The 14,524-nt window shown below is 39.2% G+C and overlaps 1 protein-coding gene across 1 annotated transcript in view; it reads left to right on the top strand.

Annotated features, from left to right (window-relative positions):
- Umad1 (UBAP1-MVB12-associated (UMA) domain containing 1) overlaps positions 1–10,947 on the top strand; it is a 193,974-nt gene extending 183,027 nt beyond the window's left edge. The window contains exon 5 of the mRNA XM_021164346.2: positions 8,993–10,947. Coding sequence (XP_021020005.1) covers positions 8,993–9,080 — 88 coding nt within the window. The 3' untranslated portion in view covers positions 9,081–10,947. The remainder of the gene's footprint in view (positions 1–8,992) is intronic.
- Positions 10,948–14,524: the final 3,577 nt, after the last annotated feature.

Below are 14,524 nucleotides of genomic sequence, written 5' to 3'. Positions count from 1 at the left end.
TCAACCAAAGAACATACATGGGCTGGGCCTAGGTCTCCCTGCACTTACATAAAAGATGTACAACTTGGTATTTATATGGGTCCCAAACAACTGGAGCAGGGGCTACCCCAAAAGCTGTTGCCTGTCTGTGAATATGTTCTTCTAGCTGGCCTGCCTGACTGGCCTCAGTGGAAGAGGATGTATGTAGCCCTGCAGAGACTTGAAGTGCCAGGGTTTGGGGGATACCTATATGGTCCCCAACTGCTCAGAGGAGAAGGGAATGGGAGGATGGGGGAAGGATTGTGGGAGGGGGTGACCAGGAGGGGGCAGTGAGCAGGATGTAAAATGAATAGGTAAAATTAATTAATTAATTTTTTTAAAAGAGAGATTTCTGAGGGAGAGGGGAGACTGCCTTCTTCCATGCCCTCCTGTCTCTTGGCTTTAAAGGGATGACAGGGGCCCCGCTACTCCAAGCTTCACCCTTATCCCTGACTCATTGCAGTTAAAAAAAAAAAAATAGCGCTGGAAAGATGACTCAGTGAGGGGAAAGACCATGCTACACATACAGACCTGAGTTTGAATCTCCAGAACCCATGTGAAGACAGGTGCGTGTCTGTAATCCTAAGGCTTCGGTAGAGAGATGGAAGATAGAGACAGGAGGCTCTTTGAAAGCTCATCAGCCAACTTGCCTGGCATATTTAGCTGTGAACACCAAAGAGACATTGTCTTAAACAAGATACAAGGTGAAGACCAACACCTGTAATTCACCATGTATAATTCTCTGACCACACATGTGCGATAGCACACAAACCATGGCTGTTGCCCACTTGGATTAGCACACACGTGTGTGCATGAACATACAGCCAGCGTACAAAAACTCACAGATAAATGCCCTGCTCATGGTGTTCAAGACTAGTAGCATACGCAGACCATGCCATGAAAAGACCTTAGCAATGCAGATGTTTTCAAGTTTCCCTGAAACAAAAATCCCCAAGCACAACTGTAGTCAAACTTGACTGTGTTTGACGGAAGCAGTGTTTGCTTTCAAGACACAGAGCTCCACGTGGGTGATGCTGAGGATACAGCTGATGTTTATGAGGTGGGTGGGTATCAAAAGCTGAGCGGGTGACAAAAGTCAAAGTAGAAAAAAAATAAGTCATCTTTTTTCTGTATGTTAACTTGGAAATAATTATAGACACTAAAATGTCCTTGAATAGCTTTGTTGGTATATATTTAAAAAAATCAATGAAAAATCTTCAAAAAAAGATATTTATGGCCAAGTTATGGTAAAAGAACTTTTGGAAACTTTTCATCTTCAAAAACAAAAAAAACTTGTGAGGGGGCTGGAGAGATGGCTCAGCAGTTAAGAGCACTGACTGCTCTTCCAGAGGTCCTGAGTTCAACTCCCAGCAACCAGATGGTGGCTCTCGACCACCCGTAATGAGATCGGATGCCATTTCTTGGTATGTCTGAAGACAGCTACAGTGTACTTATATATAATAAATAAATAAATCTTTAAAACAAAACAAAAAGGTTGTGAGTGGGTGCTTGTGTGTGTGCGTGTGTGTGTGTGCGTGAGTGTGTGTTGTGGTGTGTATAAAATAAAGTTTAAGTTTTGTCAAGTTAATTTTAACAGTACATCTACTAAATAAAACAAATGAACCAAATGGCTTCAGGTTTAGTTAAGAAGGCCTGAGGAGTTTCTGGTGGTTACGTATGTTACGCATGTGGACTTGTTTGTAATCCTTTCACTCTGAAGCCCTGCTAGCGCCATCTTCTATATTGAAAGGGCTGTTTTACAGATTGCCTGTAACCCCCAACTCTGCCTGTGCTTCTGTCCGATTCTTAGAGGGCTCTTAATGAAAACTGCTCCTAAGGAATCTTACTTGCTCTCTTACCAGGATACTCACAGAAGTTGTTGTTCTACTCCTGAGGTAACTCAGTGAAGTGATTTTAAAATTAAAAATAAAAAACCAATTATAGAGGCTTGATCCCATAAGTCATGACAGGATGCCTTGTGCTGATGTTGTTAGACCATGCATTTTATATGTGGAGCATCACAGATTAAGAACTGCTCTTCTGCTTTCTAAAGCAGAGGCAGACAAGACCCTGTCTGCTACAAACTAATTAGATCTTAAATCCACACCTTGGTTTGTTCCTAGACTTCCTGGAGGTGGGTAAATTATCTCAAAATCCAGCCATCTGCCTAAACTAAAGAAAGAAAGAATATCAGATAGGGTCAGTGTTAAACTTTGGAGCCATGAACAGGTAAGTGGGCCACTCAAAGAGCAAAAGAGAGAGGCTGTGTTATTATACTGAAGGGAGAATGTAGATACGGACCCCAGAGTGAGCAGCAGGGAAAGGGAATTAAAACTGACATTTGGCATAAAACCAAGACCCTCAAAGAAGGGTTACTGTAGCCCCAGGTTGACGTTTTCCCAGCAACTAGAATATATTCCCCATAGAAAACCACTTGCTGGCTATCTTGCTGAATTCTACACACATAATTAAGCAAACAACAGGTCACAAGAAAGGCCAAGAAGCACATGAGAAAGTAATTTGTCTATATAGAACCATCACAGATAGAAGAGCTGCTTGTGAAATACTTAGAGAAATGTTTAAAGTCAAGATAAAGAGCAAGCAATAGAAGACTGTCAGCAGTGACCAGGCAGTTAGATGTTAAAGACAGCTAAGCAGGCTGCCATAATAGCAAATACGTGAATATCTGGGGACAGTGAAATGCAGCTGTGAATAAATTCACCAAAATATAATCTGATTTCTAAAAAAGGATGGTATAGAAAATATTAGAATAGTTTAAAATGTCGAGGAGGAAATGAGAAGTTCTGTCATAGATCAGATCAAAGGCAACAGAGGGACTAAAGCTCATCAGAAAGTGGGGGTAGCCCAGCTTCTCCCCCAAAGCCTTAACTTTGATAATGAGTCCACTGTTTCCCAAAGTGTAGTATGACCAAGAATGATAAGTAAAAGGAAAACTGGCACCTAGCTATTAAACAGGAGTTCTGTGGAAAATAGAGACAGTTGTTAAGATAGTCATAAAGGAGAATGATCACACACAAAGAAATGATCACTCCATGGGCTGCAGACTGCTCAGTAGTGATACCAGACAATAGAAGGCAATGGGATACTATATTTAAGTCTGGAACTCGAATAGCTACAGCCTATCAAACATGAAAGTAAAGAAAGGCATTTTGAGTGAAACACAAGATTAGTTCATCAAAGCACTTGCACTGTAATGGCCGTAAACCTAAGGGCAATTTAAAACCATGAGTTAGTTGTTTGATGGCAATTTAAGAAAAAAAAGTCAATGGCAAAAAAGAGTTTGAGAAATTTTTATCTGTTTGGAAAAGATTTTTTTTCTTTAGGGTATTAATTGAGAAATCAGAGTGGGGGGCTGGAGATATGGCTCAGTCATTATGAGCACTGGCTGTTCCTCTAGCGGACGCAGGTTTGCCAACATGACAGCTCACAACAATCTGCAACTCCAGTTCCAGGGGATCAGTGACACCAAGCCTGCATGTGGCTCATATTTAAATATATCTCCAAGCAGAATAATCATAAGAGAAGAGAAGAGAAGAGAAGAGAAGAGAAGAGAAGAGAAGAGAAGAGAAGAGAAGAGAAAAGAGAAGAGATTGATCGGAGTGTTTTTAAATAATTAAACTGGGTGTGGTGGTGCATGGCTTTAATTCCAGCACTAGGGAGGCAGAGACAGGCAGACCTCTGACTTCGGGGCCAGCCTGGTTTATAGAGAGACTTCCAGGATTCTTAATTCAAGGCTACAGACCATTATTGTGGAGAAGTGAAGCCAGGAGCTTGAAGCAGCTAGTGACATCACAGTCAAGAGCACAGAGTTGAGTGGTTAGTAATTATAAAAACCAGACCATGTCCAACCAGAGTCTCCTAGAAAGGTGATGAAGCCTCTGCAGAAATGACCAGAGGCCACCCGAGATAGGCAATCTTTCACTGGAACTCTCTTCACAGGTGATTCCAGGTTATGCGAAGCTGACAAAACTCTCCATCATACATGTCAAAAGCAATATTTTCATGAAACTTTACTGTTCATAAAGCTTTAAATCTGAACCAAGTGCCTGTCCTAAATATTTACAGAACCAGAAAATAGACACCAAAATAAGGCAGAGATACAAAGAGAAGAGCACAGCTCTAGAAATGGAAAACAAAACTACAATGGGAAGACCAGGAAAAAGAAATTTCTATTTTGAAAGCGCTGATAAAATAGACTATTCTTTAGCAAGGCTGGCTGGAAAGCAGGGAAGTAGAAAAGGTATAAATCTTTAAAATGTGTACACATGCGACAGCAGCAATTGAAAGCAGAATGCTGTGAGCATTTTTATTCCAATACATTTCAAAGCTTAGACAAAACCATTATTAGGAAAATATGACTTACCAAAATTGATTTAAGAATTTTTAAAAACTCAAATATTCCTAAAGCATTTGAACTTACAATCTTCTAAGAACCGGCCCATATAATTTTATAGATGGAATTTTCATAGCATTCAACAGCTAATTTCAATCTTCTAATGATTTATGTTGTAGGACTGAGGAAATAGCTCAGCTAGTGGGATGCTGGCCCCAGCATCAATTAATAATAATAATGATAATGATAATGATAATAACCACCCACCATACAACAAACACACAAAAAAAGAATGAACAAGAAAAAAACCCCCACTTTGGCATAGTGATTATACTTGAAATCCCATTGGGAGGTAGAGATTGAAGATCCCTGGGATTCACTGGGCATATAGACAGTGTCTATGGAACAATACCTGAGAGTTTGTCCTCTGGTTTCCATATATACACATGCACTTGTAAGTGCCCCTGTACACGCACATGCACACCTTTATTTACATGCAGCTTTAGGTTGTAAATAGAAAAAGAAGTACTCCCAAAATCAAAAATAATAGAAGTATTACGAGAGAAAGGAAAGTCCAGAGCGGTTCTTCTGAGGCTGACTTGAACTTTTGAGTCCTAACAACCATCCTTTTAGAATAAATGCAACCGTGAATACTGAATATGAAAGAAAATAAATTCTATAACCTTTTCTTGGAATGAAAATAATTAAGAACTCATGAATGACAAAATAGGCTGCCAAGTAATGAGGCAGTAGAGAAACCAGGGTCAGGAAATGTTTGCTGGTTAATGTTGAATTACTATAATAGAATGGAGAATAAACAAAGGCTTGAACTATGGTGTCAGAACCAGTTGTGACTACATGCCAATGTTTGAAACTCCCATATATAGAGAATAGCTAACAACAACAACCAAAAAAAAAAAAAAAAATGGAGCTTGTCTTGGTCCCTGTTTTGTTTTTTGAAGAGACACCATGACCAAAGCAACTCGTATGAAAGAAAGTATTTAACTGGAGGCTGGCTTACAGTTTCAAAGGTTAGTCCCCTGTCTTCTTTGCAGCACGATAGCACACAGGCAAACATGATTCTAGAGAAGTAGTCAAAGGTTCTACACCCTGATCTGTAGGCACAGACAGACAGACAGACAGACTCTGGGCTTGGCATGGCCTTTTGAAACCTCAAAGCCACCCCCAGTGACACACTTCCTCCAACAAGGCCATACCTTCAAATCCTTCCAATCCTTTCAAATAGTTCCACTCCCTGGGGACTAAGCATGTAGGAGCCTAGGGGGCCATTTTTACTCTAACTGCACAGACCTGAACGTAGAAGTTGAAGAAAATGATGTTTGTCTTTGCACATTGGATGAAGAAATCGATATTGTGCAAAATTAAAACTATTCTGTGTGTGTACTGAGGATTAAACTTATAGCCTTCCTTATGGTAGAAACAGAATTTTAAACATACAATAAATGTCTATTTCTGTGTAAGGATGCTATCCTTGAAAGACCAGCAAATGGAATGGATTCTCAAAGCAAGGTTCATTCGGAATGCAACTCACATTCCCAACTCCCCGTCCTCTACTCCTTCAACAGACAAAGCATGGCTCAGTTCCACCAAACAGCAGAACAGTGGAATAGCACCACAGTACCGGAATCAGAGTCGAATACAGCCTAACCACAGAGCAGCCTTACTTAGCAGAGTGGAAGGTGTGTGCCTGGAAACTGCACACAAAGCAGCTTATGCAAATGCAAGAGAATCCAACCAAACCTTGCCCCACTCACTGCCATACACAAGCAGTCTTTCAATTTCAACGCCTTCTGTTTTCTTTACAGTATACTAGATAAACTTGCTTTCTTTCTTCTTCAAACTAGAGGATGAATTCTTTCACCAACCCACCATATCTTCTGCTACATTAGCAACATATCTACAAAAAAGACAAGGGAAAAATGAATTTATGTAAAACCCATATTTGATATGAGATAACGTTTTAAGGCTTTAGTTTGTAATTTTAACCATGTGTCCATCTGGGTATCTGTGAGTATAGGCTTGCTTTTTATTGGAGCGTTGGCAGTTCTGCATCACGAGAAGATCTCTGGGCCATGACAGACATGCACATGTCAATTTCTTAGTGTTCCTGGGGAACTGGCATAGCTTTGGTTAAGAACCTCTGCTCTAACTACATGTTTTTTCTCTTAAATTTAGAAAAATGTGAGAGAATTAAAATCCTATTTACCTAAAAGTCATCTGTTTTCAAGTTTGAGTCTTGTTTTATTAAAGCAAACAACAGTAAGTTAATATAAAATAAACCTTATCTGATGCAGTCATAACATATTAACTCATTTGTTAAATTAAGGAAGCTAAAAATAAAATATACCCAGTCATTAGTGTGTTTTTAATTATGACATGCATGTAGCAATATTTTTTAGCCACTTTAGGCATGCAGTTCTGTGGTATACCTGCCATCCACAGGATTGTACAGCCATCCAGAACATTCTCATATTCTCTAACAGAATGTTATCTCAGTGTAAGCTATGTACATTGCCCGATGGCATTTCCCAGGTTCTCAGTTTGGGGTTTGTATCCTTTTTTAATAGAGTGGGCACCTGGGTTCTCTAGGCCACCAGTTTTTCATGGACCACAGCTGTGATACACTTGCTAGGATTTCCAGCTTTGATTCTCTTTAAAATGAAAGAATTGAAAGGTACTTGGCAAGGGCCAGGCACTCCAGAGCCTGGTTTTGTGTCATTGTCATTTCCTACCTGGAAGCAATTTTTGAATTCCCTTATACTTTCCTAGTACTCTTAGCATGTTCATCCATTTTATATTCAGTCAAAATTCCCCTTCCTGAGTTTGTATTCTACCCATTTATATAACATGTAGCTGTGTTATACAATTCAAAACTATCTCTGAGTTCAAGCGCAGATGATTTGTGGAAAGTAGCCAGCTACCTAGCTGAACTGAAGGAGATGGAAGTGGGGGGACATCTGGAGAGCTGTCTCCTTGCTGTGAGCATTTCGAGTGAAGGCTGTTGTTGACAATGTGATCTGGCAAGTTGAATATTATATTAAACTAATAGATGAAAAGTAGCATGTATATCTGGGATGATTAATTTTACATGACAACTTGATGAGGCCACAAGGTGCCTAGACATTTAATTGAACATTATCCCGTGTGCCTCTCAGGACACTTCTTAATGCAATCCATACTCAAATGAGTAGATCGAGTGTAACAGACTGCCTTCCCTAATATGGATGAACCTCACCCAGCCAATTGAAGACATGAGTAAAGCAAAAAGGTTAAATACAAGGGGTTTTTATCTGCCTGGGTGCCTTAAACTGTGATGTTTTGATCAAAACATTAGCTTCCCTGGGTCTACAGCCTATTGGCTGCAGCCCTCGAGATTTTTAAATTGGCTTAATCCAGCGAGCCAATTTTTATAATAAATCTCTTTTCATGTGTTTTCATGTGTGTCTGTTAAAAAATATCTTTGTTGTATAATTTTATTTCGTTATTTATTATTATGAAATGTTAATAATAGGGGAAGCTTGAATGGAGCATATTTAGAATACTGCTATGTTTGCAACATTTCTCTAAACCCAAGCTTACTCCAAAATATAAATTATGTTTTAAAAAGTAGTACATACATATGATCTCTCTTGAGTCTTTTTTTAATTATAGGGCTATTGGTCACAAAATGTTAGCCATATTTCCTTCAGAAATTATTGTAGCATTTTATAATGCCTGACTTTTAAAAATGAATATTGTAACATTTTACTAAACTGGGGAAGTCCTACTTTAATACATTTAAGATTCCTTGACAAAGTGACCCAAAGGCTGTCAAACTCCAGATCTATTTGCTGTTAGTTTTTAATAAAATATCACCCCCTTTTGGGTTTCCTTATGAGTCCAGAGCATTTTCTGATGAGACTCCAAGACTACACAGAACTAGGAAAATAAGCCAGTAGGAGTAGTAGTACGAGTATGTTGGTCCTGGCTGTCTTGGTCCATTCAAGTTACTATAACTGAATTTTAAATTACTATACCGTATACCACAACTAGATGTCTTATAACCACTAGAAATTTATCTCATGGCTCTAGAGACAAAGAAGTTCCTGTCCAGAGAATAAGCAGATTCAGTACCCCTTGATGCCATTTTCTGGTTCATAGATGACCACGTTTCTCTGTGTGCTCATGGCAGAAGAACAAGGGAGCTCTCTCGGGTCTCTTGTACTGGAGGGTTAGAGCAGTAATTCCATTCACAAAGGCACCATCTTCATTTCCAAACCACTTTCCAAGTGGGCTTCAACCACCACCCCTTGAGGATGGGTAGGATTTCAGCATATGAATGGGTGGGGTCACAAACCTTCAGTCAACAACACTGTCTGCTGGGAGCTTTCTTTGACCGTTATAATCATGGAAGGGAAGGGTAGACTTTTGGCTTAGTTCTATGGCTCTGGATAGTTGCAGTAATTGGGACAGAGGAGCAGAGAACTGTGCCTCTAAATCAAAGCTGAGCTTGGCATGTGATGGCTAGAGGGATTCAAAAGTTCTTGCTTTATTCTTTTTCTCCATTTGTCTCCTGGCTTTTCTCCATTTCTTTTCTCTTTATTTTTTTTTCTCCAAAAGCATGACTACTTTGTGTCTGGGAAAAGTACCATCCTCATCACCGTGTTCCATCAGCTGGAGGAGTTCCCGTCCATCTTCCTGGGGTTGACTGTTGAGTGCTTGTCGTGACTGGAAATGTGAACGTGAGCATAACGACTGCACTTAAGATGCTGTGCTTTTCAAGTTCTTCCAACTCTTGTTACCTTTTTTTCCTCTGTTGGTTTTCTTGCTCGGGCTTTTTCTAGTAATACAGCTTGAGGCTGATTGCTTTTCTTATGCATCTTCTTAATGTGTCAGCTGTACGCTCATTCTGGTGTTTGCATGATGCACAGTGAATGTTTCCCTCTTAATTTGGGTGTTTTTATTTTTAAGTGATGATAATCTATATAAGTGTTTCCCAAACTTTGCTAGGCATCAGAGTCACCTGAAAAGCTTGTTAAGAAATTGGGAGTCCTAGGATCCATGTCTCTCACATGTACATATGGAACAAATTCAAGTCAGTACATAAGGAACACACAAACATCCAGGTGATGCTGCATTGATGCTGATATTCAGGTCCAGAGACCACACCCTGATTCACTGACCTATACAGCACAAAATCATGAAGTAACTGTTTAATCCCCTGTGCAGGAGAGAAAAAAATTACCATCTATAAATTTCCAGAATTTAGCCACAAAATAAAAATAACAGAAAGAATGTGGATATTTTGTTTAAATTTTAAGGTAAAAGAGTTTTTCCCTTATAATTATTTTCTTCAACGGAGATAATTTTCACAGAACACAAGTAAAGTTAAAACTGATAAAGAAGGGAAAGCTATTGGTTAATTCTACCAGGGTATGTAACAAGGTTAATTATGTATGTACATCTTGACGATCCCCTTGCTGGGTGAGCCACCTCCAGAAATACTTGCCATAGAACTGAAATAGAAATGATTACATGAGTAAATTATCACCCACACTCCTTGCAGGCACCATTTCATACCACAAGCCTTTTCTCTCTTCAGGGAATAATGGTTTTACATTTTACTTGTGACGGCACTCTAATTGCCAAATATAATAGGGGCATTATACTGAAAAGTTAAAAGATTCCAAGTGAGAAGATAAGTCAAATATAGTAATCTCATCCACCAGTGAATCTTTAAAGCATGCTCCTATCTTCTTCCTCCCACCGCCACCCCCCCAATCCTAAGCATGCACGCGATCGCAGAAATGGAATAGCACAGTCGAGAAAAAATAACAAGTATTCTAACATTCTACTAGCTGTTGATTCTAGCTATGACCCGTTGTCCAAATTTGGCCAAGTGCTTATTTTTAGAAATAAAATTTTATTGGAAAATAGCAATGCCTCTTTGTTTGGCTGCTGTTACCAATGCCAGACCAACCATGTGGTCTAAAGCCAAAAACATTACTCACTATTGACAAAAAAAAAAATGTTATTGACCCAGTCCACCTATTCACTTAAGTGAGAAATCTGTCCTGAGGATTGAAGGCTTCTCAAAGAAACACATTCCAACAGAGGCAGCATGAAAAGGCCTCGACTTTACTAACTCCTGCCCCAACCAAAGCATCAGGACTTTAGAGAAGAACGTTGGTATAAGCTTGCATCTCATTACAGTTTTCAAAGACCCCTTTCAAATGGCACAGGCACCGTTGAGTAAGTAATAAAACAGAAGTTTGCTTTGATGTTAGTCCAAAATGTATAGATGACATATTTCCACACACCTATGAAGTATACCAGTAGCCCAAGACTGGGGGCTGTTTCTATACTAAGTCCATGGATGAAAGAATTAATGGATTTTTTTCTTTTAGAAAATATACTAGCATTACATCAGGCTGTATTTTCTGATGTGCAGAGCCTACAAAATAAATCATGATTGGTGGCATGAATTCTGATTTTTCTCAAGCTAAAGTCACAAAACTGTCAAAAGCATGTGTGACTGAGCATGTGTCTGTAAGTTTATGTACATTTACATTTTATATCCCTGTTTAAAATAAAATTATATAATATTGGTAGCTGACCCTTGGTGTCTCTCATTTACACATAAAGGGAAATATATGTATTTTGTGAACAGGAACCTAAATTCTGTTGTTTCATGTATAGCCTTGTACAATGAATTCAAGTGCTTTCTCAAAATAAGCCATTATTTGGTGTTTTTTTTTTTATTGGTTTTCTCCTTTCTGCCAAGAAACAACTGTATATACAAGACACAACTGATATACAAAGCAGAAAGCAGATCTCAGTCTGATGGGGGTGGCTGTGTCATCACATAAAGACATGCAGTACAAGGTTGGGAGGGCTGGACATGGGGTGGGTGGGCACTGGAGGTGTATTTGAGAGAGCCTTGACAAGAGAACAGGCACTTGCCACGTAGATGTTCACACTCCAGAAGATAAGCCATCAATTTTCATGTCAGTGCTCTTGAGAGAATTTTCAAAATTAGTATATGTTCATTGTACACAAGGATGGGTTTCATACAAACACTTTCTCAGGGGCTGGAGAGATGGCTCAGGGGTTAAGAGCACTGACTGTTCTTATAAAGGTCTTGAGTTCAAATCCCAACAACCACATGGTGGCTCACAACCATCTATAATGACATCTGACATCCGATACTGGTGTGTCTGAAGTCAGCTACAGTGTACTTACATATAAATAATAAATAAATCTTAAAAAACACTTTCTCTTAAGTGTATCATGTGCTCTGATCATATTCACACCATAGTACCCTCCCCTTCCTCCCCTTATCCATTCCATCAGACCCCTTCCTTGTCCAAAATAGTTCCCTCTATTTTCATGTCAAGCATGTATGTGTGTGTATACACACACACATCATATATACGATTGTATTCATGTGTACAAAACACACACGTCCTCACATGAGATAAAATATACTATTTGTCTTTCTGAATCTGGCTTAATTATTACTTAATTGTGAACTCTAGTTCCATCCATTTTCCTGCTAGTGGTTTAAATTCATTCATTCATATGTATGTGTATATATATATATATATATATATATAGTGAAATAGTCTCAACACAGTTTGATTTTCTTTTTTTTCATGGCTAAGAATACTGAACACCTTTTCAGACATGATTGGGCATTTCTATTTTACATTTGAGAAGTGTCTAGAATTTGAGATTTTCAGCTCTTTATGTACACTAGATTCTGATCCCCTTTCTGATGTTCAAATGACAGAGAGTTTTCTTAGGAGAATCTCTTGATCCCTTTGTGTTCCTTTAGCATGTGTTTATCATAGTGACTTTCTCTGCCCTACTTTTGAATAATTCAGTAAATGAATGAGGACAAGGGTGTGAAGGAGTGGGTGTGTGAGTAATGGGAGGGTAATTAACACATAAAGGGCAGAACTGCAAACCATGCTGACCTGCTCAGCTGAACAAACTGGGCCTGCTAAAGAAAAAGACTTTGAGGCAGGTCAAGGTAAGATGATGCAGAAAGCCATATGCCACTACATGTATTGAAATGTATTAAATATTTGAGTACTTGCATGTGCCAATCCTCTGCTAATTATTACATGCCCATTTCTTGTTGGGCTCTAGAGATACACAGCTTGGCCTCTGCACTTTCTGGACTCACTGACACAGGAATGATCACAGATATGGCATAGGCTCTGAATGCAGCCTCTCTGAGTTCTAGTAATAATTTATCCCAATTAGTTGTGTGTCCTTCAGATTCTCGGTGGTTTAGTTTAGTTTGGTATCATCTCTAAAGCTGGGACAATGATAGAAACTAATAGTGGTTGTGATGATTAAAATGAGATACTGTATGTAAATCCGTCTAGCACTAAGTTCTCAGGAAATATTAGGCATGATCATGACTGGGGAAAACAGACATTGAACAATAACTAAAATGGAAAGTCACAGAAGCTGTGAACTACAGAGTAGCAGGAGTACTGTAGGGTTGATGGTGACGGAGTACCATACAGACCTGAGATTCAAGGAATCCTGTCTAGTGGAAGAGATGATGTATCTGTGTTTGTTGATTGAGCTATTGGAAAAGATCACGTGTCATTTACTCATGAAACAAACAGACTTTAGGAGCAAAGGTGAGAACAAATGAATTTGAGGTTCCAGAATGGATACCAATACAGATCAGAATGTATGTAAAGATGGAAGTTGTTCATAGTGGTATATGCCAGAAGTCCCAGAAATTGAGAGGTGGAGGCAGGCAGACTAGGAATTCAAGGCCAGCCTTAGCCCATTTGAGGTCAGCTTGGGCTACATGGGACTGTCTCCAAGATCAATCAATCAATAAATAGCCTGAGCATGGATGAAGACAACACATAGAAACAAAAAATAACCAGAAGGAATTCCAGGGCTAGAACAGGAACCCAGAAGAGACTGAGCAAATTAGAGTTGTCAATGAAACTGATAAAAAGGGAGATTGTGACATTGTAGAAACAAGAGAGAAGAGGAGAAGAGCAAGGAGAAGACTGGACATGGCCAGTAGTATCAAGTTCTGCTTCATTTTTAATACGAACCGAAAATGGCCTACTCTATGTGACAATTAGGTCATCTGATCAGTGTCATCTAATACACCTAGATCGTGAACAGGCTGGTTTCTGGATCCTACCCCATATTATAACAAACATTAAAATGTATCAAATTCCACATTACTTATTTGTTTACATGAAAAGGAAGGGCAGTGTACAGATGTTCCTATTTAACAGCTACTATTCATAAATGGCTAAAACTAAGCCTTTGTCAAGTAACTCCAACACCACCAGTCAGCATAGCTTTCAAGATTAGGTGATAGTGGAAACACAGCTAGAGCAGTTAACAGTGCTACTATTTTGTAAATTATCCCAGGTACTCTGTGGTACTCACTATTATGTGCAAGCCTATGGGGGTTTGGCCCTTGATTCTTTATGAATCAAGAGGGAAGTACTCTGGGAGTAAAATGTGCACCTATGTCAAGCAAATTGATTTCTCAAAAGCACCATCTAATAAGTTGATTTACATGGAGAAGATAAGAGGTATATGGAAAATGCATTAACTCTTTGGGACCATTTGGGGCAACATTAGTAAGTCATGGCTCTAGTACTAAATGGTTCTTCTAATGGCCCCAAGGAGCAAATGTACCCTCATCCACACAGTCTCAGATGGTTCCCATGGTGAGTCACCTGCTGACATCTGCCCTCTGAGATTATAGGTGCTTTTAAACTACTAGATCATTGGCCTAATTCCCACTTTACAGACAAGGAAATGGAAAACTTATTCTAGGTTATTTGGCCAGTTAATAACAAAGCTTAGATTAGATATTAGCCTGTTAAACTGGCTAGCTAATAATTGGCATTCCACCTATCATCTCAGTAAATGCTTGCGATCCAGAATGTAATCCTTGGTAGCTCTGAAGAATACACATGGTTGAGAAGAGACTGCTTTGAATGGTCCTTTGCAGAACATGGTTTTAGCTGAACATTTTTGTTGCCGTATGATGGCTGTTAGTTGTAAACATTACGTGAAAACTCAAGTTGACAAAGGAGATAGGAGGGCCGTAGAAGGGCCTCAGTGGTAAAAAGCATGCCCTGCTCTTGA

Source organism: Mus caroli, unplaced genomic scaffold (genome assembly GCF_978045245.1).
Source record: "Mus caroli unplaced genomic scaffold, Mus_caroli_1 scaffold_7, whole genome shotgun sequence".
Taxonomy (NCBI): Eukaryota; Metazoa; Chordata; class Mammalia; order Rodentia; family Muridae; genus Mus; species Mus caroli.
Note: the sequence above shows the minus strand (reverse complement) of the source record. Positions and strands in the feature narration are given on the sequence as shown.